This window comes from Candoia aspera, chromosome 2 (assembly GCF_035149785.1).
Source record: "Candoia aspera isolate rCanAsp1 chromosome 2, rCanAsp1.hap2, whole genome shotgun sequence".
Lineage (NCBI taxonomy): Eukaryota > Metazoa > Chordata > Lepidosauria > Squamata > Boidae > Candoia > Candoia aspera.
In genome coordinates this window covers 192,465,583-192,490,426 of record NC_086154.1, presented here as the reverse complement: position 1 = coordinate 192,490,426, position 24,844 = coordinate 192,465,583, and the positions used below count along the sequence as shown (strand labels likewise).

At 42.2% G+C, this 24,844-nt stretch overlaps 1 protein-coding gene across 2 annotated transcripts in view; it reads left to right on the top strand.

The window, feature by feature from the left end:
* Positions 1–2,635: 2,635 nt before the first annotated feature.
* Positions 2,636–24,844, top strand: part of KDM4C (lysine demethylase 4C) — a 239,934-nt gene continuing 217,725 nt past the window's right edge. The window contains exons 1-4 of one of the 2 annotated variants that reach the window (XM_063295064.1): positions 2,636–2,837; positions 20,591–20,804; positions 21,998–22,044; positions 23,102–23,266. In XM_063295064.1, coding sequence (XP_063151134.1) covers positions 23,123–23,266 — 144 coding nt within the window. In that variant the 5' untranslated portion in view covers positions 2,636–2,837; positions 20,591–20,804; positions 21,998–22,044; positions 23,102–23,122. The remainder of the gene's footprint in view (positions 2,838–20,590; positions 20,805–21,997; positions 22,045–23,101; positions 23,267–24,844) is intronic. The other variant, XM_063295063.1, reaches the window with a different exon arrangement.

The window sequence follows — 24,844 nt, the reverse complement described above, 5'->3', positions numbered from 1 at the left end:
TTCTCCAATTCCAGCATGCTAAGTTTCTAATTCCTCCTCTGACCCAGAAAGTGAAACTAAATCCAAGCCAGAGGCAGGCCTGGTCCTGACATTGTTTGTAATGATGTTGGTTTGTTCCATTACTTATGAGCCACCAATGATGGGGGTGTGTATATGCCACTGACTGTACTTCCTGAATGGTTAGTGCCCCACTTTTGTCAACCCTCTTGAATTACAGCTGAAAGTCCTGACTTCGCTCCCATCTGGGTGTGTTTCCTTTCAATTTCAATGTGGTGGTGTACAGAGGCTACATGCCAAAACAGTTATCCTTGTTCCAGTATTTCTGGTCCTGACTGTAGGTGATTTCATCTGCAAGATTGTAAAAGCCTGCTGACTTTTTGGCTGCAAAATAATCTTTTCTTGGAGAATTTCTTCTTAATTCTTTGTAAGTTCATGTTCCACGTGGGCTGATACATAACAAGCATTGCATGATGCTGTTTCCATGTGATTCTGTAATCTTATTTCCAACTCTAATGTTGACCTTAAGTGTCCCTCCAGAGCTCTCTCTCATATTGTGTGCCACAATACACAATATTAGTAGGGAGCCTAGTTTCTGATGACTGTCCACCACCTTGTGTTTTGCAGCATTGCCAGTATGGCACACAATGGTCATTTCATGGTGTCACCTGGTGGCAAAAACATTTGCTTCAGTTACCCATGATCCTCTGTATCAGGCATTGGTGAAATGATTTTTGGCACTTCATGAAAATTGTTATACATTGTGAATGATTTATCTATAAAGGCATCCTTTTACCATAATGAACTGCCTGTGGCAATACTATACAGAACTTGCAGAAAGTTCCACTGAGATATGGGGAGTAGTGATAGGACAGTTCATACAAGCAATCATGACAGAAGAAGTATGGTCCACTTAATCACTCTTGTAATCATTGTGTTCTTCAGGGCAAAGGTGTTCTTGAGAACATCATGCTTTCACTTCTTAGAAAAATGTTTGGATTGCTGCCTATTAACATATAATCCTACAACATGAAGACCCAAAGTGTCATCACACTAGAAGAAGAGATGATGGTGCCACTGGCACTGCAGCTTTCCTCCCCATGTGCGGGTGTTTTCTCCAAGGGTCTTGGAACTGCACCAGAAGAGAAGGATATGCTGGTTTTTCCCTCTTCAAGCATTGCTCTTTCCTGAGATGTGTCCTCTTAATTGGCTTTCTGTTTAGTAAATAACTTTCTGATGTCCATTTCTCAGGTGGAGGGGGGAGACAGAAAGTCTCAGTTCACATTCCCTAAGCATTACATACAGAGGCAGAATAATATTCACAGAAACACAGTTCTGGAAGATGAATATATGTTGGAGAAATCCTGCATGGTTGAATGATAAAAACTTTTGTCAGCCTTGAGCCTTACTCTTCAACTCTGCATTTCCACAACAAAGCAGCTCATATTTGTTGAAATTTCATGGGATTACTTAGTAGGAGGGAAACCATACAACCTGCAACTATGTATGTTTGCATTTATTTATTAAATTTATAAAGCCACCCAACTCTATGATGACTATCCAGCCAACCACGACATGGTAGACAGAACAGACAAATGGTAGTAAAAATCATTTGCATATTGCCTCAGCTCCCATGCAAAAAACCTCTACCTGTTGCTGCTATCCTCTGAAAATAGAGCTATGCTCCTTTGTTGTATCTCCTTTGTAACACAAGAGCACATCCTACACAACAGAGGTAATGCAAAATTGCTGATTTTGCTACACACACACCCGCCTCACCCAACAAGTATCCTGTCCTGCCTGTTTTCTGAATTCAGGGAAAGGTAGCTTTTCCAATAGTTATTATTTCCAGTTTATGAGTAAGTTGGTTGAGCTATGACATCTTCATCCCTTTCACAAGCCAGTTTAAAAGATGGGGGAATAACTAGGATTCTGATTCAGAAGCTAACATCACTAGTAATCCAAACAAGCTCCTTTTCAACCATCCCCCATGTAGAGTTAGGTTGTGAACAACAATCTGGATTTTCACTACTTCACTCACTTCCCCGTGGGAGCAGGCTGTCCTGCCTGGTTGCTGAACTCAGGTGCGGGCAGGAAGGACGAGGGTCTGTGTCACCCGGGGCAAACATGGATTCCGCACCCATTTTGGCGCCCCCCGCAGCGCTCATTTTGACTTCCCACCAGCGCGGCGCCCGGCCTCCGCCCCCTACTTGTGGCCCTGCAGGCAGGAGTGGAGGCGAGGATAGGCAGCTTTTTCAACTATTTTCCTCCTTCCCCTCCTCCTCTCCCTCCCTGGATTATTTGGTGCGCAGCTCCCCAATTTCAGCTAAGGTGACATCTGAGGAGATTTTTTAGATAGCCCTTCAATGTCTAAAAAAGACACCCCAGCTGCCAGCATCTCACGTGGAGAGCCCACGTGACCCAACACGATGGATTTGTTTTCTTACGCCTCGCGCCCCTTTGGAACACTCCAACTCAATGGCACTACAGCGTAGCTGAGCGGCACAGGTCGCGTGTGCAACCACTTGGGTCACGTGGCTGCAGAAAGGAAGCCGCCGCGTTTCACGTCACAGGGTTGCCTTCCTCAAAAGCTCTCGCGGCGAGCGAGGGGAGCGGGGTTTGGTTGGGCGAGTGGGAAGTTCTTTTCCGAACGGGCTGCGCGTGCGCAGCTCATAGCTGTCATCCGTGTGCGGAACAACAAGTCCCAGCAGAAAGAGGCGCGGGGGGGCAAATAGTTACAATCGTGATCGGAAGCCCCAAGGAAGTGCGGCGACTTCTGACAACCAGCGCTCTCCGCTTGTGTCCCGAGGCTGTGGCGGGGTTCGCCTCTTCACGTCTAGGTAAAATGGGCAAAGGCGATGGAGGAGGACTTACCCACTTGTCCGGAGAGGGCAGCGTTTCCCTCAGCAAGAAATAACCCGGGGAGACAGATGGTCGGGGACGCCCCGTGATCGACGGGGTGGCTGCGTGCGAACCCTGGCCCGGGTGGGCTGATGAAAACGAAGTGAGAGGGAAGGACGTTGGGGTTGGCCCTCGGGGATGGAGGAGGAGGGGGAGGAAGACCTCTTGGTGGGGCTGGCCTCGTGAGAAATGTTGGCAAGCGGCCGCTGAGGCAACGTGGGGAAACAATGAGGAGGCAAGAGGAGGGATGCAAGCCTGGTATCCGGGGAGTAAAGGCTTTAGCTAGCGCGGTGAGGGAGACAGGTGAGTAGGCTGGACAAGGGAGAGGCTGCCTGGGAGGGAATAGGAGGGCCACTGAGGGAGATTGGAGAGGATTCTCGAGGACTTCGGGGAGCAGGCTGCTCGGATTGGCTGGGGGAGAAATTGCAGTCAACTGGTGGCCCTTCGGGGTTGAGACCGGGGGTAAGGTCGTCTAACAATAGCAAGGTGAGGAATATCCCTGTAAAGGCAGAGTCCGAGAGGCTGTTTGGTGCCCCCGTTTGTAGAATAAGCTAGGGCAGAGGAGGACCAGTTGGGTAAGGCAAAATAACAGAAGCCAGGTTTCTTTCAGGTGCTTTGCCTTGAGGGCTTACAAGTGAGAAAAAGAGTGACCCGTAAGAGCCAGCCACGCTTAAATTGCCTTTGTAGTCAAGTTTGTATCATTTTGTTTTGTGGTGTTTACTTTTGTTTCAGACTAATTTTGTAGGAATGTCAAGGTCTGGGCATTCCTTTCACCACATTCCTTTTTTGCTTTTTTTTTTTTAAATCCAGGTTGTCTGATGTTTCTTATATTAAATTTGTGCGTTCCTTATTTGTTTGGAAAATTCTGTGAAGTGAAAAGCTGGAGTTTATCCCTACTCCTGCTTGAAAGTACATTGAATTAAAAATAAAGCATCCAATGTGTAGTTATTTTGGAAACTGGCACCACAAAGACTAAAGAAATACATGATGGCATCAGCATTTGTGCATGAATCCTTTTCATTCGCAGATAGTCTAGATTTAAGTCTTTGTCTCTTTTTTGGTGATCTGGAAATAAGTTTATCCAGTGAGTGTGAGTTTACTTGTAGTTGCTGTTGTAAGATTTGCCTGTATGGCTTATTTCTTTATCTGTATAAAGAATTAGTGTTTTGGACCCTGGGTGTGATTCTCTAGATCAGGTAATGGGATGGTAATGTATAGCCACAACTGTTAATTCCCCAGTTTCTCTCTGATTGCACTACTGAAATTTGGCAGCACCTTTGCTGAAAAATTAGTTGTGCAAAACATAAACCAGTTTTAGACATACATTTTTTTTTAATACAAAGAAAAAAATACCTGTATTTAGCCTATATCTTAAGTGTTACGGCAATGTCCTTTCCAAGATTTTATATTCAAGTTTTTTCCCCCCAATAGGTTTCTAATAAGTTTACTATGTTCTGTTAGCACCATTTGTTATTTTCAGTTCCCATAACTTGGCTTGAAGGCTTCTAACACTCAGATTGTTTTCCTCTTAAATGTGTATAATATTCAACTTTTGACAGCTCTTTGATTTGCTTTATTGCCACTTAATCCTGAAAAATTTATATTTATAGGAATAATCCTGAATATGATATATCCCAGATCTGAGTACCTCTCCCCCAGGTCAATTTAAAACCAGCGTTATCATTTGTTAGCCTTTGAGAATTATCAGTTTGGTCCCATTATAGTTCAATCTAGTTTTTCAGGCTTAGCTGTACCAGAATCTCAGTTATGTACTGAGACACCATAGATTTACTTACTAATACTGCATCTGATAAAGTGATTGTGTACTAGAATCCACCAAATTTGAGTCCATAATCTATTCATTTTAACAAACTTTTTGTTTGGGCATCTTAGGTTTTCTTTTTAATGAAATATGTGCAAATTGTGTTAGATGTTAATTAGGATAGAATATAGTAAACTTTTATTGTCATTCCACTGTACACCAAGATGCACATTAAAATGAAATTCAGTTGCAATTGGCTCACAAAAAAATAATTACTATAATATATAATATATATATTTACCATTCCACTCCCCTAATCACTAATTATAATGAATTCAGATGTATAAATGTTTTCTAAGTTCTCAAACTCAAATCTTCTTTTAGGGAAAAAAAAATCACCTAAGGCATGATGTGGATTATGCCTGGAATAACATTTCAGAAATTGAGCACGCCCTAAAATTGCTGATGGTTGGCTGAGGACTGTAAGCTGAGTTTCAGCATGATAGATACACTCCAAGTTGGTAGTTTTTTGTCTGGACATTGAAAATGTAACTGATTTGGATAGGCTGCAGTTTCTCTAAAGGAGTATATGTGTAATCAGGGGATGGTTCTAGTTTCATTATGATCAGTAGAGACACAAGTAGCCTCTGTAGCAAGGATTGCATTTTTCTGGCCAATTTATCAGTTCTGGCTATTCCTGGACATACAGCAGATACCCTGAATATAATATTTTGTACACTGTTAACCTCAGGACTAGATAATTGCAATGTGGTGCATGTAGGGCTATTCTTGAGTTGGTTTCTGAAGTTTCAAATCTAGGAGAGATGTCCTAGCACTGCATCTGCTAGGGATTCACTTTATAGCAATTTGAGACAAGATACTTTGTGCAATTCCCTCCCTCTTCAGATAGGACTTGCACTCACATGGCTGGTTGAAGACCTGTCTGATTGCTCAAGCATTTGGTGAGCTAGGCTTTCTGATTTGGTTCACTATTATGGTCCTATACCATAGTTCTTAAGCTGCTTATAATTTTAAATACATTATTTCATTTATTGAACTATTGTTTTAACCGTTTAATTTATTGACATTAAAATTGGAATTTATTTTTAACAATGATGAGTGGGTTAAAATTATAGAAATAATATTTAATTACTCAAGTTGTAGAATGCTCATAAAGCCCTTAAAACTCTGCATAAAAGTCACATATACATAAACATCTGTACATTTTTAATGTAATCTACAGATTAAAACCAATACTTGTTCTTTTCATTGAATTTTTAGCCCCCCCTCTTCTTTTGGCATATTGCCCAATCTCACATTTTAAAAAGAAAATTGGGAGTAAACAACTACCTTTGTTGCTATGTATTGCATCATCTTTGTACAGTGAGAAAAATGGTCAAGAATAACATATAGAGGCATTCTTACCTTGAAAAGAGGTACCTTTCCTTAGGGCTATTTTCGATGCCATTAAGAAGGCAAGGTGAGACATTTAGACATAACTGACATATGCAGTCTTCTATGAGACATAGAATTGTGCCACAGAATAAAAATTAATTTGTGTATATGATGTATAATTTGTTTATTCTGCTTTGGGCACCAAGGTATTGAACCCTGCAGAAATGGTATGGTATCTTTCCCTAGTTCCACAAACAGATGCCTGCTGGATTATCTATTGAATATTGTTTCAAAATTGATGATGGGAAAACTTATTGTATTGAGGGCAATTTATTAATTTAGATGATGCAAGACAGGCTGTATGGTACATACAGCTCTATTCTCCAAGGGGTGTGGTGGGGAAGAGCAGGTAGAGGACCCTGGAAGCTTAAGAGTCTGTAACTGCTATGCTCCCATTATCTGCAGCTTGAGCAGATAACTTTGCTTTGCTTAATGATGGGGCCTGTGATATTCTAACGGTAATCTTTATGAAATGGGGATCTTTGTCTTAAAAGGTGAAAATGGTATTGTACTGTTTTCTTAAGGGTTGCAGAAACCTACCTCTTTATCTGATTTAGCAACCTGTGGAGGAGCCAGGGACATGGTGAAATTATTGCCTTACTTTCTGTGCTATATACATTACTAATCTATGACTATATGTTATTAAAACTTTGAATATAAAATTAAAAATTAGAATAATTTATATTAGGCTTACCTACTGAAGTGGATAGGGTTATATACATCCTAGTCACAAAACCATATAGTAATTGTTTAAAAAGCAATAGCAAATTACACCAAACAGGTAAAACAAAGCTGAACCAGTAGCAAGAATGAAACAGATGTTCTACATAAAAGGAAGTAATGGTAAGAGTTATGTTTTATAAAGGTTTACTGAAATATGTTTAGTTTGCATTAAAAAACTCCAAGAGCGACTGACAGATTTTTATTTGGGAGATATCTTAATTAGAGCACTGAAAAGGCCTTGTGTCTTGAATTCATTCGTCCAATATCATGAAACACCACTAAGGTATTTTAATATTGCTCTTAATTCTTAAGAATTCTTAATTCTTAAGAACCTCATGTGGTGCAGAGTGGTAGGGGGCAATATTGCAACCGAAAACTCTCTCCAAGACCTGAGTTCAATCGCAGCGGAAGCTGGCTTAGGTCGACTCAGCCTTCCATCCTTCCGAGGTTGGTAAAATGAGTACCCAGCTTGCTGGGGAAGGTGACAACTGGGGAAGGGAATGGCAAACCACCCCACTATAGTCTGCCAAGAAAACATCATGAAAGGAGCATCCCCCCAAAGGGTCAGACATGACTTGGCGCTTGCACAGGGGACATTTCACCTTTTCTTAATTCTTGGGCAGGCCTAAAAGGTGATCTTAAGTTGTTTGGGGCTCTAAAGCAGGAATGGAAACTAAATTTGTTTGGAGCTCCCTGAATCAGTTTACCCCATATAAGAGGAGTTAGTGAACAACTTTGCCCACTTCCGCTTTTAGAAGGATGAGGTACTGATAAAGCAGAGTCAATTTTGCTTGTTTCATTTGCATCCCACCTTTCCCCATCTAATGGATTCTTTTGAGCTTGTGACATTTGAGGAAGTTGATAGGGGTTCTCCACCTGTAGGCTGGATCCATCCTCCACCTTGCTTCTTCCGGTATCAGAGTAGGTTATATACACCTAGATTCAGGAGGTGATTCCAAGAGGTAGTGGCACTTTCCATCCTGAATATACCATTTCTGAATACAGCTGTGTTAAACAACATCCACCAAATCCCTGATCTTTATCCCTGATTTTTGAAGAAGATTTTGGATAAGGTGGTGGGGCTCTAACAAAAGAAAATCATAGAGGAAGCAGGTTATCTTGACAAGATTCAAACCTGGGCAAAAGATTGATTCAGCATTGGTTGCTGTGCTGGATAACCATTGTTGGGATTTGGAGGGATGGAGTATGCTTTTTTTGGTCCTATCAGACTTCCCAGTGGCATCCAATATCATCATCCTGAAGTTTGGAGATTACAAATACTATTTCATGGACGGGAGGGTGCACTCCTTCTCAAGTGAGAAATTCAAATTCGTGACTGTGGGGGAGGAGCATTAAATAATAGTTATTCCAGTAAGGAAGGTCTCACTCTTCTTCCCCATGATATTTAATATCCATATGGAATCACACAAGGAGTTTGTTTTTATCATGTCTGGGTTCATATGCTGGAGATATTTTTCCTTTGTTGGTTTTCCCATTGTAAACCATCCAGTTTTTTGAGTGAGTGGTATATGTTGTGTGGGTGGGTGGGTAGGAAGGAAGGACAAGTCATGATGACCAGTAATGGTAGGGACTTTAGTGTAAAAGAGAGGCCTGTTGACCACATTGGCTGGATTTCTCTGGTAGATTGGATTAGTTCTGTTAGATGGGGGATGCCATTCTCTTTACATCTCTAAAGATTTAAAACAGCATTTTGAATTGAGCCAAGAAGCTGAAATATGAAGCTGACAGAATATTAGAATTACTTATGAGCACAAAATCGAAGTCTAGCTGCCACAGTTTGGGCTAGTTGAAGTTTCTTAAAATCATAGAGTTGGAAGGTGCCTAAGAGATTATCAAGCCCAGCCCCCTGCGCATTGCAGGATTCACCAGATCATCCCTGATAGATTCTAGGCCAGATAACTAAAATTTGTGGCCTATGTGCCATTATGTAGTTCTCCAAGTAATTTCCAGTGGGCCCGTTAAATATTAGTAAATAATCTCTCTGTTGGCAAAGGCTACCTTAAAGAAGTCTGCATTGTGGGTGGCATTGTGGGTGTGGCAAATGAGGGGTGAGCAAACCAGGTAACTCTAAAAGAGACAAGGAGGAAAGAAAAGGTGGGTGCTGGCTTCAGTCCAGAACATTAGAAAGTTCTTCAGTCACACTGTGAGAGAAAACAACTGCAAGTCTTGCAGATCTTGACCAAGCAGTATGGATCTTCCCTTAGGCTGAAAAATATAGTGTTTCTGTGTCTGGGCCAACCATGCTGCTAGCCAAAAATAAAGTCACTCTAACGCTAACCCTCTTGCCTTCTCCCTGCTGTCACCACACCTTCTCTTTGCACCCAGGAACAGCTGTCCAGGATCTACTCTCTGTAGCTGACCATTGTTCCCTCAGACTCTTTGTGTGCAAAGGGGATGCTCTGCATAGGGAGGTTGTGGTAGGCTCTGTGAGCTCATTGCAGGGCAGCAGCCTATGGCAAGCTTTGCCTGGAGATGCCTTTGCTTGGGTTTCCGGTGCTTTGGGATGTCAGTGGGACTCCCAGGGTCATTTCTGCAGATCCAGTGACTTTGCTGTTCATAACTCTTCATACAAGCACCATCTACAACACACCCAGCTCCAATGTCAATAGCAACCCCAGCCATTACTGTGGTTTTGGAAAGCTTTCAGAAAGAGAGGGCAGCTCTTCAAAGTCTGCAGACTTCAGAAGCTTGCGCTCTCTTCTCACAACTTTCGGAAAGAGAAGGCGGCTCTCTGAAATCTGCACAGACTTTGGAGAGCTGCCCTCCCTTTCCCAAAACTCTGAGAAGAGAGCACAGCTTTCCAAGACATCGTTCAGAAGGGAGCCATGTAGAGGAAATGTTTGCCAGAGAATCTGGGTCCAAAAAGAAAATAGCAAAGGCAGCCAGGCGCTTCTGCTTCGCCTGTAGCAGGTGGGTGAAAAAGGCAAAAGTGCCGGGAACTGGGAGAGGAGGCAGCTGGTGGCTTTGCATGGCTGGGGTGGTTGCAGTTTTGTGCCCTGCTGTAGCTCAGGGGCTTCTTGCAGCCCCAGAGCCACACAGTTCTGGGTCTGCTTGCCATCCTGCAAGGCAGGGTGCTGGGCAGCCAAAAAGGGCAGAGATGTGGGGGGAGACAGGCGGGTGGGGGGAATTAAAGGCAGTTACTTACCTAACTGAGGTTTGGGGTTGGGAGGGACCAAGCCTAGAATGCCTTGGATTGGCATGGGTGCTTAGCTAATGACTGGTAAAAGTCACTAAACGATGGCAAGGGGAATTGCCAGGATTGCCATCGCTAAGTGATGCAGTCACATGACATCTCACTTTACGATCACATTGCTAAGCGACAGAAATTCCGGTCCCAATTACCATTGTTAAATGAGGACTACCTGTATCTTTAACCTGAATTTTGGTTAATAATGAACTAAACAAAAATGTTGTTAAATAGAAGACTGTTTGCTACATGATAGATGTCATAAAGATGCAAATGTAAATAAATATTTACAGGGAAATTTGGGACATCAGCTAAACTGCATGGGGAGCCATGGGGATCTTTTGTTGTTCAGAATGTGAACTATTGCTTTATGTTAAAAAAATTCTTTTGATGTGTCTCTCTTTTAGCTATAGCATTAGCTTACCAGTTATGGGGTACATTTAAACCTACTATGTCATACTTTCCTGGGACATATGTCTCTTGGGGTCTTAGATGCACTGTAATTTATCTTTAAGTCATTCTCTGGGGCAATGAGTGTCTTTCTTTCTGGTTACTAAAAACATAAATATTGTATGGATTAAAACACAATGACGTCCTTATGAGGCTATCTGTTCAATCATGTCTGCTTCTTGGCAATTCTATGGACCAGCTCTCGCCACTTTTTCCAGTCTTGTATAGCTTCTTTTAGTTGTTTTATGCTCTGGCTGGTGTGAGTTTTGATAGTGTCTAGCCACCCTGTTTTTGGCAGCCTCGTTTCCTTTTACCGCTGACCATTCTGAGCATAACTGCCTTTTCCAGCGAGTTTGATCACATTACATGGCCAAAATAAGTTAGGGAGAGTTTTGTGATTTTGCCCAGCAGCGATGTGTCTGGTTTCATATGCTCCAGTACTTGCTTATTTGTCACCCTTGCTGACACCCAAAGCCTTCTCCAACACCACAGCTCAAATGAGTTGATTTTCCTCCTGTCTAGTTTTTTCATGGTCCAACTTTCACAACCATAGGTAGCTATAGGAAACATGATAGTGCAGACTAATCTACATTTATTTGCCAGGCTGATGTCTTGCTTTTCCATACTCTTTTTTTTTTGAAGACTTTATTAGAGTTTCAAAATACAGATAAAATACGAAGTATAGAAAAGCTTGAAGAAATAACTAAAAGAAAAAAGACAAACTAAAAAGGTGCAGAAAGACTTAGAAATACAAAGAAAGTTACTTCTGAACTTCTTCAACACAGATATGAAAACAAATATGTAATACCTTAATCTCTTACTCTAAACTAATCCTTAATAAACATTATTTCTCTGAACAATAACAGTTTAATCATCAAAACCCAAAATCAAAACTTCCATTTTTTTCAGATACAAGCAAATAGTCCAGAAGCGGTTTCCACATAAAACAAATCTAGTTGCAGTGTTTTCTTTTATCAGTGCTGTCAGTTTTGCCATCTCCACCAATTCCAATAATGTCAACATTCATTCTTCCATGTGGGAATTTGTATATCTTTCCATCTTTCCACTTGCTTTTCCATACTTGGTTCATGCTCATCACTGCTGTGCGACCCAGTGTGATTCGACGCTTTATTTCTGGACTGCATTTACTGCTTTGATCAATCAGCGAACCTAGGAAAGTGAATTCTTGCACACATTCAGTCTCTTCACCGTCAATTGTTATTTTGTCATTTCCATTCCTCGCAATGGTCATGAGCTTGGTCTTTTTGATGTTTAGGAAGAGGCCAAATTCCTTGCTTTCTTCTTTAATCCGTTTGGTCAGGTACTTCAGGCCTTCTTTGGTTTCTGAGAGGAGAGTTGTGTCGTCAGCATATTGAAGATTGTTGATGTTCCTTCTTCCAATCTTTACTCCAATTTTTGATTCTTCAAGTTCCAGCTTCCTCATGATCACTTCGGCATACAGGTTGAATCAGAAAGGTGAAAGAATACAACCCAGCTGCAGTCCTTTCTCTTTCTTGAACCAATTAGTGTCTCCATATGGTGTTTGAACAGTAGCTTCTTGATCTGTGTACAGCGACTGCACTAACTTGACCAGATGTGTTGGCACCCCTAGGTCTTCTAGAGCTCTTCACAGCTTAACATGATCGACAAAATCAAAAGGCTTCCTTGTAGTCGATAAAGCAAATGTAGATGTTCTTTCAATATTCTTGAGATTGTTCCATGATCCAGCGTAGATTTGCAATATGGTCATGAGTGCCATGATCCCTTCTGAATCCAGCTTGAACATCTGGTAATTCCCTTTCGATGGTTGGTGCCCAATGTTGTATGATCTTAAGGGGAATCTTGCTAGGTGAGGGATGAGGGCAATTGTGCTGTATTTGGAGCAATCCTTAGAATCACCCTTTTTTGGCAGTGGAATGAACACTGATCATTTCCATTCCTGGGGCCAGGTGTTCATTTCCCAAATTTTCTGGCACAAGGCTGCGATGGTTGTGGGTGGTACAGGCCTCAGCAATTCTGCGGGGATGGTATCAACACCTGAGGCCTTGTTGTTTGGCAGTTGGTTCATTACCCACATGACCGGGATGGCTGGTTCTATTACTGCTACCCTTTCCTCATTATCCTGACAAGGCAAGGCCTCTTTGTTGCTTGCATATGCAGTAGCTCTTCTGTATATTCTCGTCATCTGTTCTTGACCCCTTGTTGGTCAGACAGTTTTTTCTCTTGCTTGTTTTTGATGATGCTTTTATGAGCAGTGAATGGTGTTTAAATCCTTTTGACTTGCACAAATGCATTCCTGGTGTGGTCCTTCGTGCAGTCTTCTTCTAGCTGCTTGCAACGCTGGTCCAAGTTGTCCTTCCTTGCAGCCCTTTGGAAATCCTCATTCAGTCTCCTTGCTTCCTCCCGTCTGCCTGCTGCTTTGGCTGCTTTCCTTTGCTTGGCTATTCTGATGGTTTCATCTGAGAGTCACTCGCACTTTTTCTCTGGCTTCTTGTATGGTATGTGTTCTAAGGCGTCCATATATTATTACCTATACCAAGGGATTAGTTCAGTATATTAGCATGAGATAACGATTCTAAACTTATATCCTAATATACCAGAGATTGTTTGTTACTAGTCTACGTTAGGCAAACAAACAAGAAAGGATGAGCTCCAGTGGAAAGTTAAATGCCTCTTCAGAGTCTTCATATTTATTTATTTCTCACATTTCTACATCGTCCATCTCGCAAGCGACTCTGGGCGGTTTACAGTTCAATTAAAATAACAAGAGATTAAAATCATAAAAGCAAGTACATCATAAAAATATTAACTATAAATATAAAATATAAAAAATATTTAAAATTTATATAAAATGTGAATTCCTCGGGGCCACATCACAGCGCCAACCACCCCCATGAGTGACTATCTCCCCTCCCACCCCAAGCGAGATGGCAAAGCCAGGTTTTCACTCCCTTTCAGAAGGCTGGGAGAGTGGGGGCCTGCCTTGCCCCTGGGGGTAACGTGTTCCACAGGGCGGGGGCCATGGCAGAGAAGGCCCTCTTCTTGGACCCTGCCAATCGACACTCTCTCATGGACAGGGTCTGTAACATGCCCTCTCTGCCTGACCGGGTGGGACAGGTCAATGTAATGGGGGTGAGGCAGCCCCTCAGGTAACCTGGACCCATGCCATGTAGGGCTTTAAAGGTGATAACCAACATCTTGAATTGGACCCAGAAGCAAACTGGTACCTAATACAGCTCGTGCAGCAAAGGTGTTATATGTGCCATCCTTGGGGCTCCTAAAATTGCTCATGTGGCTGCATTCCGAATCCACTGTAGCTTCCGGATGCTCTTCAAGGGTAGCCCCATGTAGAACGTGTTGCAATAGTCTATACGGGAGATGACTAGGCATGAGTGACTGATCGGAGGGCTTCCTGATCCAGGAAGGGGCATAACTGGCACACAACACGGAGTTGGGCAAAGGCTCCCCTGGCCACAGCTGCCACCTGCTCTTCAAGCAGGAGTCATGAGTCCAGGAGAACCCCCAGGTTCCACACCGGATCTGTCTGGGGCAGTGCAACCCCATCTGGAACCAAAAATGGTAAGTTCCTGGATGCCAAGGAACCCCCAGCCCACAGCCACTCCATCTTACCAGGGTTCAGCTGAAGTTGGTTGTTCACCATCCAGACCCCTACAGCCTCCAGGCACCGAGAGAGGGTCGTCACAGCATCACTTAAGTCACCTGGGGTGGAGATGTATAATTGGTGATTGGCAGATGTATAATTGGCAACATATTGATGATACTTCATCCATTGGTGACGGATGATCTCACCCAGTGGTTTCATGTAGATGTTAAAAAGGGGCAGAGAGAGAACCGAACCCTGTGGCACCCCACACAGAAGAGGTCAAGGGTTGGATCTCTCATCTCCTATCACCAGCAATTGGGACTGGCCCTGGAGGAAGGAGGTGAACCAGCACAAAACTGCACCTCCCCAACTCCCTGAGCCGCCCCAAAAGGATACCATGGTTGAGGTATTGAAAGCCGCCGAGAGGTCAAGAAGAGCAAGGATTGATGCACTGCCCCCATCCTGCTCCTGCCAGAGATCATCCAAAAGTGCGACCAATGCTGTTTCTGTCCCATATCAGGGCCTGAAACCTGACTGAAAAGGGTCCAGATAATCCGTTTCATCCAGGATCCTTTGGAGCTGCAACGCCACCACTTTCTCAACCACCTTCCCTAAAAAGGGGAGGTGGGAGACTGGACAAAAATTGTCCAGTACAATGGGATCTGGCAATGGTTTCTTGAGGAGGGGGTGCACCAGCGCCTCTTTAAAGGTTGTCAGAAACCCTCCCTCCCTCAAGGATGAGTTCATCATCACCTGGACCCACCCATGCATCACCTCCCGTGCTGTCTTCACTAGCCAGGAGAGCAATGGATCTACTTGGCAAGTGGTGGCATTTACAGTCTGGAGGACCCTGTCTATTTCCTCGGGCCCAACAGGATCAAACTGTTCCCAGATAACTGGGTAAGTATGTTTCCCAAGCATCTCCCCAGGCCATGCCCCACACTTTGGCATCCAACCTGGCACGAATTTGAGCGATTTTATCCTTCAGATCCTTGGAAAACTCCTCTGCGCAGCCCTGTAGGTGGGTTACTGGACCCACCTTCTCCAACAGGGATTGGGTGATCTTAAACAGGGCTGCTGGGCAGCATTTTGCACATGCAATAAGAGCGGAGAGATATTGACATTTCACTGCTCTTACCGCCACAATGTAGGCCTTGATAGTGGCTCTAGCTTGTGTTCGGTTGGATTCAGTCCTTGTCTTCCTCCAGCAGTGCTCTAGACGTCTTTTTAATCCTCTTCAGAACACTCAGCTCCTCCGTAAACCATGGGGAGTGTTGGGTTTGATGGGACAAGAGGGGTCGCACGGGCACGATCCTGTCCAAGGCCCCAGCTGCCTCCCTGTTCCAGGCAGTAGCCAGGGCCTCTGCTGGGCTGTGCAGCAGATCCTTGGGTATAGCACCAAGCTCCCTTTGGAACCCCATCGGGTCTATCAGTTGCCCGGGGCATTCAAATGAGCCATGCCTCCCTGCAGAGGGGGGCAGCATAGGAGAATCTCAAGGCCACCAGGCTGTGATCTGACCATGACAAAGGGGACAGATTTAAGTCTCCCCTTAGATCACATTGCCACTGCTCCGACAAGAAAACCAAGTCCAGTGTGAGGCCATGAACTCCTGAGCCGCCTCTGAGGTTTGCCCCAGGGACAGCAGGTTGAAGTGCCCCAGAACCATAAGCCTGGGGAACTCAACCGGCAACCCTGAGACGGCCTCCAGCAGTCAGGGAGGTTGCTAAGCAAGCACACGGAGGCTGGTACAATAGCAACAATCCCAACTATTCTTGGGAACCCAACTTCAGGAACAGGTTCTCACAACTGGCCACTTGTGGAGCAGCGCCAGAGGTTCCTGGCTGATAACAGCCACCCCTTCTCCCCTCCCCTGGGATCTTGGCTGGTGCCATACTGTAAACCCAGCTGGGCACATTTCTGAGAGGGATACCCCCCCTTCAGGGCCCAGCCAGGTCTGCCCCCTCCTCAGTGATCAAATCACATATAACGGGGCCTTGCTGTTAACTGACCTGATGTTAAAAAGCAGCAGCCAAAAGCCAGGACCTCCATGGATGTGCTGTCCAGGGCCTGGGTCTGAGTGCAGAGGGCCAGAACATGCTACCAGTACCAAACACCAGGGGCATCTTCCCCGAAGATGGCCCGCCCTCTGACTCCCACCATGACACCCTGCCCCATCACCACCTGAATGGAATAGCCTACCCTAAATCCCCCAGAGATATCATTTCCATTTCCCCCCAATTCCGGCGCTCCGAGTTCCCTGGTTGAGGGTCCCTCCATCCAACCATACAACAACAGACTTATACCGAGCAGTCACTGGGTGGTGATGAGCTCCCCAGCACTTAAGCTCCCACTCTCAGCACTGCGGGAACCTAGCCATCACCCACACATCTACTGTGCCCCCTTCACTGGCCTCTCTCACTAGCTGGCAGGGGCACCCCACCCACTTCTCCTTCTCCCTGACTCTCAAGGAGTGAGGATCCCCACATACACACCTCATCCACTCTCGGGCTCCCTACTCATCTCTCACACCAGGGAGGGAGTGTCCCTCCCATCACACTGAAGAAACCCTGGCAGGGCACACAGCTCCTCACTCCAGAGGGCTCACTGGTGCACTTGGGTCTTCACTTCAAGGGCTTGTTCTCCCACTCACCTTGCTGTGGCTTTCTATTGTGGACCATGCTCCTGCTGCTCTGGGAGACTCCACCCCAGCTTCTGCCGTTCCAAGGGGCTCGTTGGCCACCCCCACCAGATTGCTCCCATCTGCTGTGGTGTTCGGCTCCTTACTATGGTGGGCTCACTGGCTTGCTTGGCTCCTCGGCCCAGATAGTGTGCTGGCCCACCCAGTTTGGCATGGTATTCAGTCGCTGGGCTGGGGGCTCGCGGGATGGTATTCAGTCGCTGGACTGGGGGCTTGCAGGAGACTTATAGTCGACCTGCTGGGTCCACTGGGCTGCCCAAGGGTTCGCTGCTCCGTTGCTGCGCTGTCCCTCTGCTGCTCCGATTTAACAGTTTACAGCCTATTAATATAGGAAATTTAAAAACTCATATTTGGTCAGATAATCATGGACAGATAAGATTGGATTATCTTCTTTCCCAAATCATATGTCATTGATCTTTCAAACATGTATATAAATGTGCATTGTTATAAGATAATTTTACCTACATTAAGCTATATTTACAGTACATACTTTCAAAATGACATCATACCACTTATATTTTATCATGCTTGTATCTAAATTCCCTTTACAACTGTTGACATTCTGGATAAATCCAATAAATAAAATAAAATTATCATTCCTTAAATATTCCAAATTTTAGTTTTTCATCTTCTGCTCCCCGACTTTGATTCTTTGCAAAGCTGCTTTGTATTTCCCCATCACTACAGCTACTCTTTATACTATTCCGAACAATTAATTCACATAGCGGTTCTTAATAAAACACTTGATTAGCTGTTTCTCAACAGCAGTTTGTAGTTTTTATTAGGCAACTTTTTTTTAATACATGTCACAAGAGAAAGATATAGGCAGAAATTTATTTTGTCTATAGTAAACTAAACTGCTATGAAGAATAAATACTAGAAAGTGCAGTTTTCATTATTTAAGGACAAACATAAAGTATTGATAAGTAATATTAAAAATTCCCTTTCCTAAAAGATGATTGTTAATGCACAAAATTGGAGAAGTCGCATACTATTGTGCCATCTGTAGACCTGTAATTATGATTGTCACTGAAAACATTCTTTGTCAAGGGGCTCTCTGGGAACCCCGGGAACTCAGTCCCATTTAGAGCAGTTTGCTTTCTGGTGTAGTGTTTGCCTCTGTAAGGAGTCAACAATGACTCGAAAGCACATAGATATAATATATATACATATACACATATATGATTTAATCTTTAATCTTCAATACATTTATATTTTAAATCTATTATACATACATTTTAACATAATATATATTTGATATATAAATGTTAAATATTAAATGTTAAATTTTGAATATTAAATAATATTAATAAACAGAATGTTTACATTCCATAGCTGATATTTAAAACTGCTCAAGAATAGCACTGCATTGCATCAGCACGTGTTGATGCTACAATAGGTTTTTAAATATTAAACATATCAAGGCTGTCAGAGTGTCTTGGATGTAAGCTTTGATAGTTCCACTGTCAAAAGTGCGGTGTAGATAAGAGCTCAGCTGAGGAGTAATTTGGAAACTTAATCTGTTCCTGTACAGCCAGGTAAATGTTTAAAGCTTATCGTCATTGTCATATGCTTTTCAATATATTTTATCTTTCTCCTCCCCATCCCCACCCCATTTTTTTTACAGTTTAGGTCATTTGGAATTAATAGTATTGTGTCATTTTATAAGCAGCTTCTGCTTCCGTCAGTCTTGCTGAAAAACACAAGGGTTAGGTTTGTGAACTCTGTTAATCAAAGTGTACTTAATTTTTGATATACAAGATTGGCTCAATCAATGTTTCCCTTTGTGTGCTAAATGTTATGTTAGGCTACAGTTAATTATCTTTTGTTTTCCAATATTTTGATTTTTGCAGTGGCAGTACATTTTAGGGAAGCCTGATATTTAGAGGAGGTTTCACAGTCACATTGTTTGTTTCATGTGGCTGTACAATAATTCATCAATATATACCATAGTATGTTAAGTAAGTACTGTACCGTATATCTTCAACAAAACAACAGAACTGTTGTTTTGTTGTCAGATCTGTAGATTTAAGCTAGTGATTCATATCTAGATGCTTGGAAAATGAACATTAATATGTGCAATACATAGTTGGTCAGATTTGACTGCTGCAAATGTTTTGTGCTGAGAATTGATGATCCTCTTGGCTCCTCTTGTTTGGAAAAAAGTCACAGCTGGTATATTATAATTTGGACGTGTGAGAGTTGGTTAACTGTGGGCTGAATCCGAAGTCTTTGTTATAATATAGTAGCAATGTAACATTATATCCTGTTTCGCCTGGATTGAAACTAAGAGATTTAATTAAACATGGAATATGGCATATGCTTTAGGTTCTGTTAGCCTAGGTGATTATTTCTACTTTAGACATGTATGCTGGAAAACATTTTGTTTGCAGTTCATTTACCCTCTTTGGACAGTTTCTGTAAGATTTGGACTGCAGATTGAGAAATAGTAATGTCTAAACAAAGTCTATATAATAATTCAAATTGTAATTATACATCAAAGTTTAAAGTTTCCATTATGAATAATTTTTGAAAGTATGCTATATATGAATTGGTCAGTCATGGTTTCACTTGTGGGCATTATAAGACCAATTTTACTTTTCTGACTTTTTAGATCCTTGGAAGAAGATTTTGGGATTATAATGCTTATTATAACATATTTAGTTACATGAGATAACGTATTTATCTTTTGTACAGATAAATTAGTTTATCTAAGTAGATAACTTATCTAATAATTTATCTAATTAATAATTAATTAATTGGATAAATTAGATAAATTATCTAATTAGATAAATTAGAGCCAGTTTGGTCTAGTGGTTAAGGCACCAGGCTAGAAACCAGCAGACCATGTGTTGTGAGATTAAGGAGTTTTCATCATGTCTTCTGACTGCTGGTTGGTGTTCGTGGATGCGCTCTGCTAGTCTTCTGCCTGTCTGTCCTACATAGTGGCTGTTACAGTCCTTACACAGTATGTTGTAGATGACTCCTGTTTTTTCTTCTTGGGCTACTGGGTCTTTTGGTTTACTTAGATGTTTTGGAGGGCTTTAGTTGGTTTGTGTGCTGTAGTGATACCTTTGGTTGTTTCTGAGATGTTTTTGAGGTATGGCAGTGTTATCCGTTTCAAAGGTTGTGCTGATTGTGCTGTAGTGGGTTGAGTGGTCAGGCACCTTTTGATAAAGGAAGGTGTTGGAAGATGTTGTATAGGTGGTCAGTTTCCTTTTTCTTGTGTTCTGGGTTGCTGCAGTGGATTTGTACTCATCTGAATAATGTTCTTACACAGCTCCTCTTGTGGGAGGTTGGGTTGTTACTTTGGTAATGGAGCACTTGGTTAGTGTAGTTTTTTTCCAATAGACTTGCATTTCTAATTTGCCATTATTTCCTCTACTGAAGAGGATACCCAAGAAGGGTAGTGTGTTGTTGTTTTCTTCTTTCCTTGTGAATTTTATTCCCGTGAAGATGTTGATTGTTTTATGTGTCTTCTCTAGTTGTTCCTTGAGGAAGGTCAAAATTGCTGCCCTCAGATAAGGTGGGGATAGCACTTGCTGCTATTATTGGGAATGGTAGCAGTGCTTTCCAGAAAGCTTGGAGATAAGGGCAGGGATCACCATAGTGGTAGGTGGTGAAGCATCTGAACTGGTGGTGGTGGGGATTGGGAGAGTATTAGATAGCAGAAAGGGGAAGAATTCCTTTTCCTGTTCCTAGCTCCCCAGACAGCAAGTGTAGAGCAAAGGGTAGGTGGAGGCTATGGAAGTCAATATTCCTATAGAGGAAATGTTCTGTTCTCTTGACAGCCAAAGGAGAAATGGCCATGGAGCCACATGTGGCCAGATGAGAGGGGACAGTCCTGCAGCAAGCCAGTTGGAGTCCTGCAGGTCACTCATCTCCCTCAAGCCTTTCATCCTTGTGAATCAGAATCTTGGAACAGAGGAAGGTTTGTTCTGTTTTCCAGAGGAAAACATTTGGGGTAAGCTGGGGCTAAAATGGAGGCTCTGGTGTGAAAATATGGTAAGTAGGCCATCTCCAAGAAAGGACAAGGGGACTATATAGATGAACTCTCAGAAACAGAAACACTCAGACATTGTAACTTCATCCCCAACCCCCAGGTTTTATCCAGAAGGATAAACTGTACAGTATTATCATATATTGTTGTATTGTTTTATCAATGATTGGATGCTCTACATTGCCTAGAGTCCTAGTTGATTGAGATAAATAAGTACTGGAAATAAATAAATAGGATACCAGAGGCTATCAAAAGAAGTTGAGAATGAGCACAGTGTCCAAATTTCCTGTCATTCTGTCAGCATAGTAAGCAAAGGAAGAAGTTTTCATGGGAAAACAATCTTGAAACTAGAATACTACTTCCGTCTCTGAGTTGATTTGTGCCGCATCACATTACTAATATGGAAATAGATAGTATCTGGGCCTGTTATATCTTATTTGAGAGTCTCTGGGAGAATCTCTATCACTGTCAGGTGTAGTAGAAGCAGAAACTACTAGGATTAAATGAGACATGTCTTGAGAGTTTTTGATATAAGAATGTTTTAAATAGATTTTTGTTATATATTTTATAGTTAAATTAATGTGCTTAGAAAATAGGAATGTGCCAAACGTAATGATTTTGCTTGACTTAAACAGAGATACAAATATGTAAGATATGTATCATAAATCTATTCTTATTTTCTTTTCAGTTCCCATACCTTAGCATTTATCAAAACAGCTTTGGCATTTAAGTACATGATTTTTGTCACTGCTGTGTTGAGAACGTTGAAGAAATTAGAATTAAGTAACTTTTGCTACCTGCGTGTTAGATGTCAATATTTATTTTAATCAAGTGCATTCATCACAACTAAAATAAGTATTGGAATGATTTTATATTTTTGCCAGGCATCAGCTACATTATTTCTGACAAATCATAGTTAATGATTTTGACATTACAAAATCTTTTGATGTAATTTCAAATTTCTCTTACTTGTTTCTGTTAGTTGTTTTTGCTAAGTACTTGTGATCAACCTATCAATTTTTTTTTGCCTGTTCAGTGCTTTTAATTTTTTTTTTCAATTTAGGACAATTTTATGAATTTGTTTTAAATTAAGTAAATGTATTTTACATATTGAAAGTCTGGAAGTTTTATTACTTATGCAGTAATACAAATGATTTATTTCTCTTTTTTTCCCCTTCATCCCTTCCCTCATCCATAGGCAGAAGAAAACTGAGTTGAAATAGAAGGAAAGTGTAGAATTGGCAGGTAAAAATTATCTCCTCCTTCATCTTCCTTGCTTAATATACAGATTTTTAAAATACTTTCGCTTCTTAACCACAGGAATTCTATAAAAATTAGTTTCAGATTTGTTTGTTACTTCAATTTGTATGTGAAATGATGTGTCTCTTAACCCCCTCTCTCCAAAAAATATGGCAAGACTATGTGGAAAGCTTTTAAAAATATTCTATAGAATACAGTCAGATAAGTTCACAGGAAAATTCTGTAGATGTTATAGCCATTGTGGAATAATTTTCAGAACTTCTTATTTTTTCCATACCATCCTCCAACCCCCAAGTATAGATGTACCTTTCAACTACTACAGGAAATAGGAAACTTGTGCATATTTCTGTTATCCTGCCCCATTTGAAATGTAAAATTCTACATCAAATAGTGGTTTGAACTGGATGTGATCTAACATTTTCTTTAGACTGGCTTACTGAATGTCTGTATTTATGTCCCAAAGTGATTGCTACACACATATAAATTAAGTACCAAAGTCCGCAGAAGTGACATGGAGACTACAGTAGACTCTCAGTTAACCGGCACCCATGGGGATTGGTAGATGCCAGATAAATGTAGTTTCGGGTTGCTTGAGAGTTACTATTAAACCCTAATACCCACTAGATGGCAGCAGAGAGATACAGATTGTTTTTCTGGTTGCTTGAGAGTTCTGGTTTTTTTCTGGTTCAATTTTTGTGCCGGTTGCTTGAGAGTGCTGGTTGCTTGAGTTCCAGTTAACTGAGAGTCTACTGTATTAAATCTTAGATAAATACAATTCCATGTATAATTGGACCGTATTGAAGGCCTAGATGCAAAATCATGGAATTAGTGGTGATTAAGTTTTTAGACTTTCAGGCCGTTAACCTCTGTTCTCTTTTAGTGTCTGTTTTGGTTTTAATGGCCTCTTCATGTTATCTTGAAGCAATCGGTATAAAAACAGAAACTTTAAGCATGTAAGTTTAAATTTAGATAAAAGCCATTCATAATATGTCTTGTTCAAATACTGTAAAGCTATAATAGTCAATATATATTTCCTTACTAGCAGGTGTAACGCTGAGCAGCCATGGCTGCTCAATCATTGGACTCACCTCCAAATCCAAGCTGTAAAATTATGACATTTCAACCGACAATGGATGAATTCAAGGATTTTAACAAGTATTTGGTGTATATGGAATCAAAAGGTGCTCATCGTGCTGGATTAGCAAAGGTATTTTTTTTAAATATTGTCGATGGGGAAACAATGAATAATACTACATTATTTCCTTCTTAAAAGCTTCTGCTAAATGTTTATTTAATACTATACTTACAGTACCTGGCCGTAGTAATGTTTTTTAGCACAATAGCCTGCTACCAAAATCTTGTTACTGTGTTAGGCCTAGTGGCAGTGCATTAGAATAATCCAACCAGTATTATGTGGTTGTCTAGCATAAGTGTTGGATCCATAAAAAGCCCAGGTAATAAGTCTGATCCTTAAGAAGGAATGCAACCAGTTCCAAACGGCTCCTGGAATTGGTATCGATTCCATCTTGTTCATATTTAGTTTCAGCTTTTTCCCCATATCATTCCTTTACATCTTGGAAATACTCAAAGGTTCTGCTGAGATCTAATCCCAAGATCACAAGAAAGTGTAGCTGTTATCTTTTTCTTAGTAGCTGAATATAGGTATAAGATTGAGTTTTTCAGGACACTTAGATTGTCCTGTTCAGACTAAGCACCAGACAGGTTCTCAAATAATATTCTTTATTAATAACTATTTACACAAGTTGATATTCTAGAGGTGACGGACTCGTCCCTGGGGGAGCTGGGGGTGTTGACGACCGACAGGAAGCTCTGGTGTGGGCTGGTCCATGAAGTCACGAAGAGTCAGAAGTGACTAAATGAATAAACAACAATTTACACAAGTAAATCCTTGATATGCGGGACTGGGTTAAACAAGCCCAGCTGGTCCAACTAGATCCAACTGGAACACGAAGGCTGGAGGCAACAGTTCTCGAACTGGAACAGTACTGGAACGACACTGACACTGAATCTCTGGCTCACTGGATCTGGGATCAGGACTATGAACAACAGACAGGAATGTACTGAAGACTTGGAGCAGGAACTCAGAGCAAGGTTAGACTCGGCTGGGGGTTCTAGACTAGGCTGGGTATTCTGGGCTGAAGACTTGATCTGGAACTGGAGCAAGGCTGGATTTGGCTGAAATCCCTGAACTATACTGGATTCTCTGGACTGGAGTCTTGGAGCAAGGCTGGGAAATTGGAACTAGGCTGGACTCAGCTGGAAGACCTGGACTAGGCTGGATTCTCTGAACTGGAGACTTGGAGCAAGGCTTGGAACTTGGAATTAGGCTGGACTTGGCTGGAAGCCCCGGACTAGGCTGGCAATCAGATCCTGAACATGATAGGTGTGAAATTCCTGAACACAACGGAGCACGCGAAGCTCAGGTTTGCAGGACTGAAGGCAAATGGTGGCGCTGGAACGTCAAGGCTTGCCCATGCTGCTGAGGAGATTGCAGAGTTTCACTGCTGGAAGCAAGGCAAAGACTGCTGAGCACGGCTGATGCTGTTTCCTCACTGGCAGCAGATGCAGGATTCAATTTGTCTTCGGAGTGGAGCTTGAATGCTGGTTCCTCTTCAGCCACAGACGCTGACTCCGACACTGGTAAGAACTCTTCTCCCGAAGCTGCAGGCTTAGAGGATCGGTTTTCTCTGGCAGCTCGCTCTCAGCATGGCTGTCTTTTATCCCGATCTTTGGTGCACTTGGAGTCTCCTGTAGCCAGTCAGGC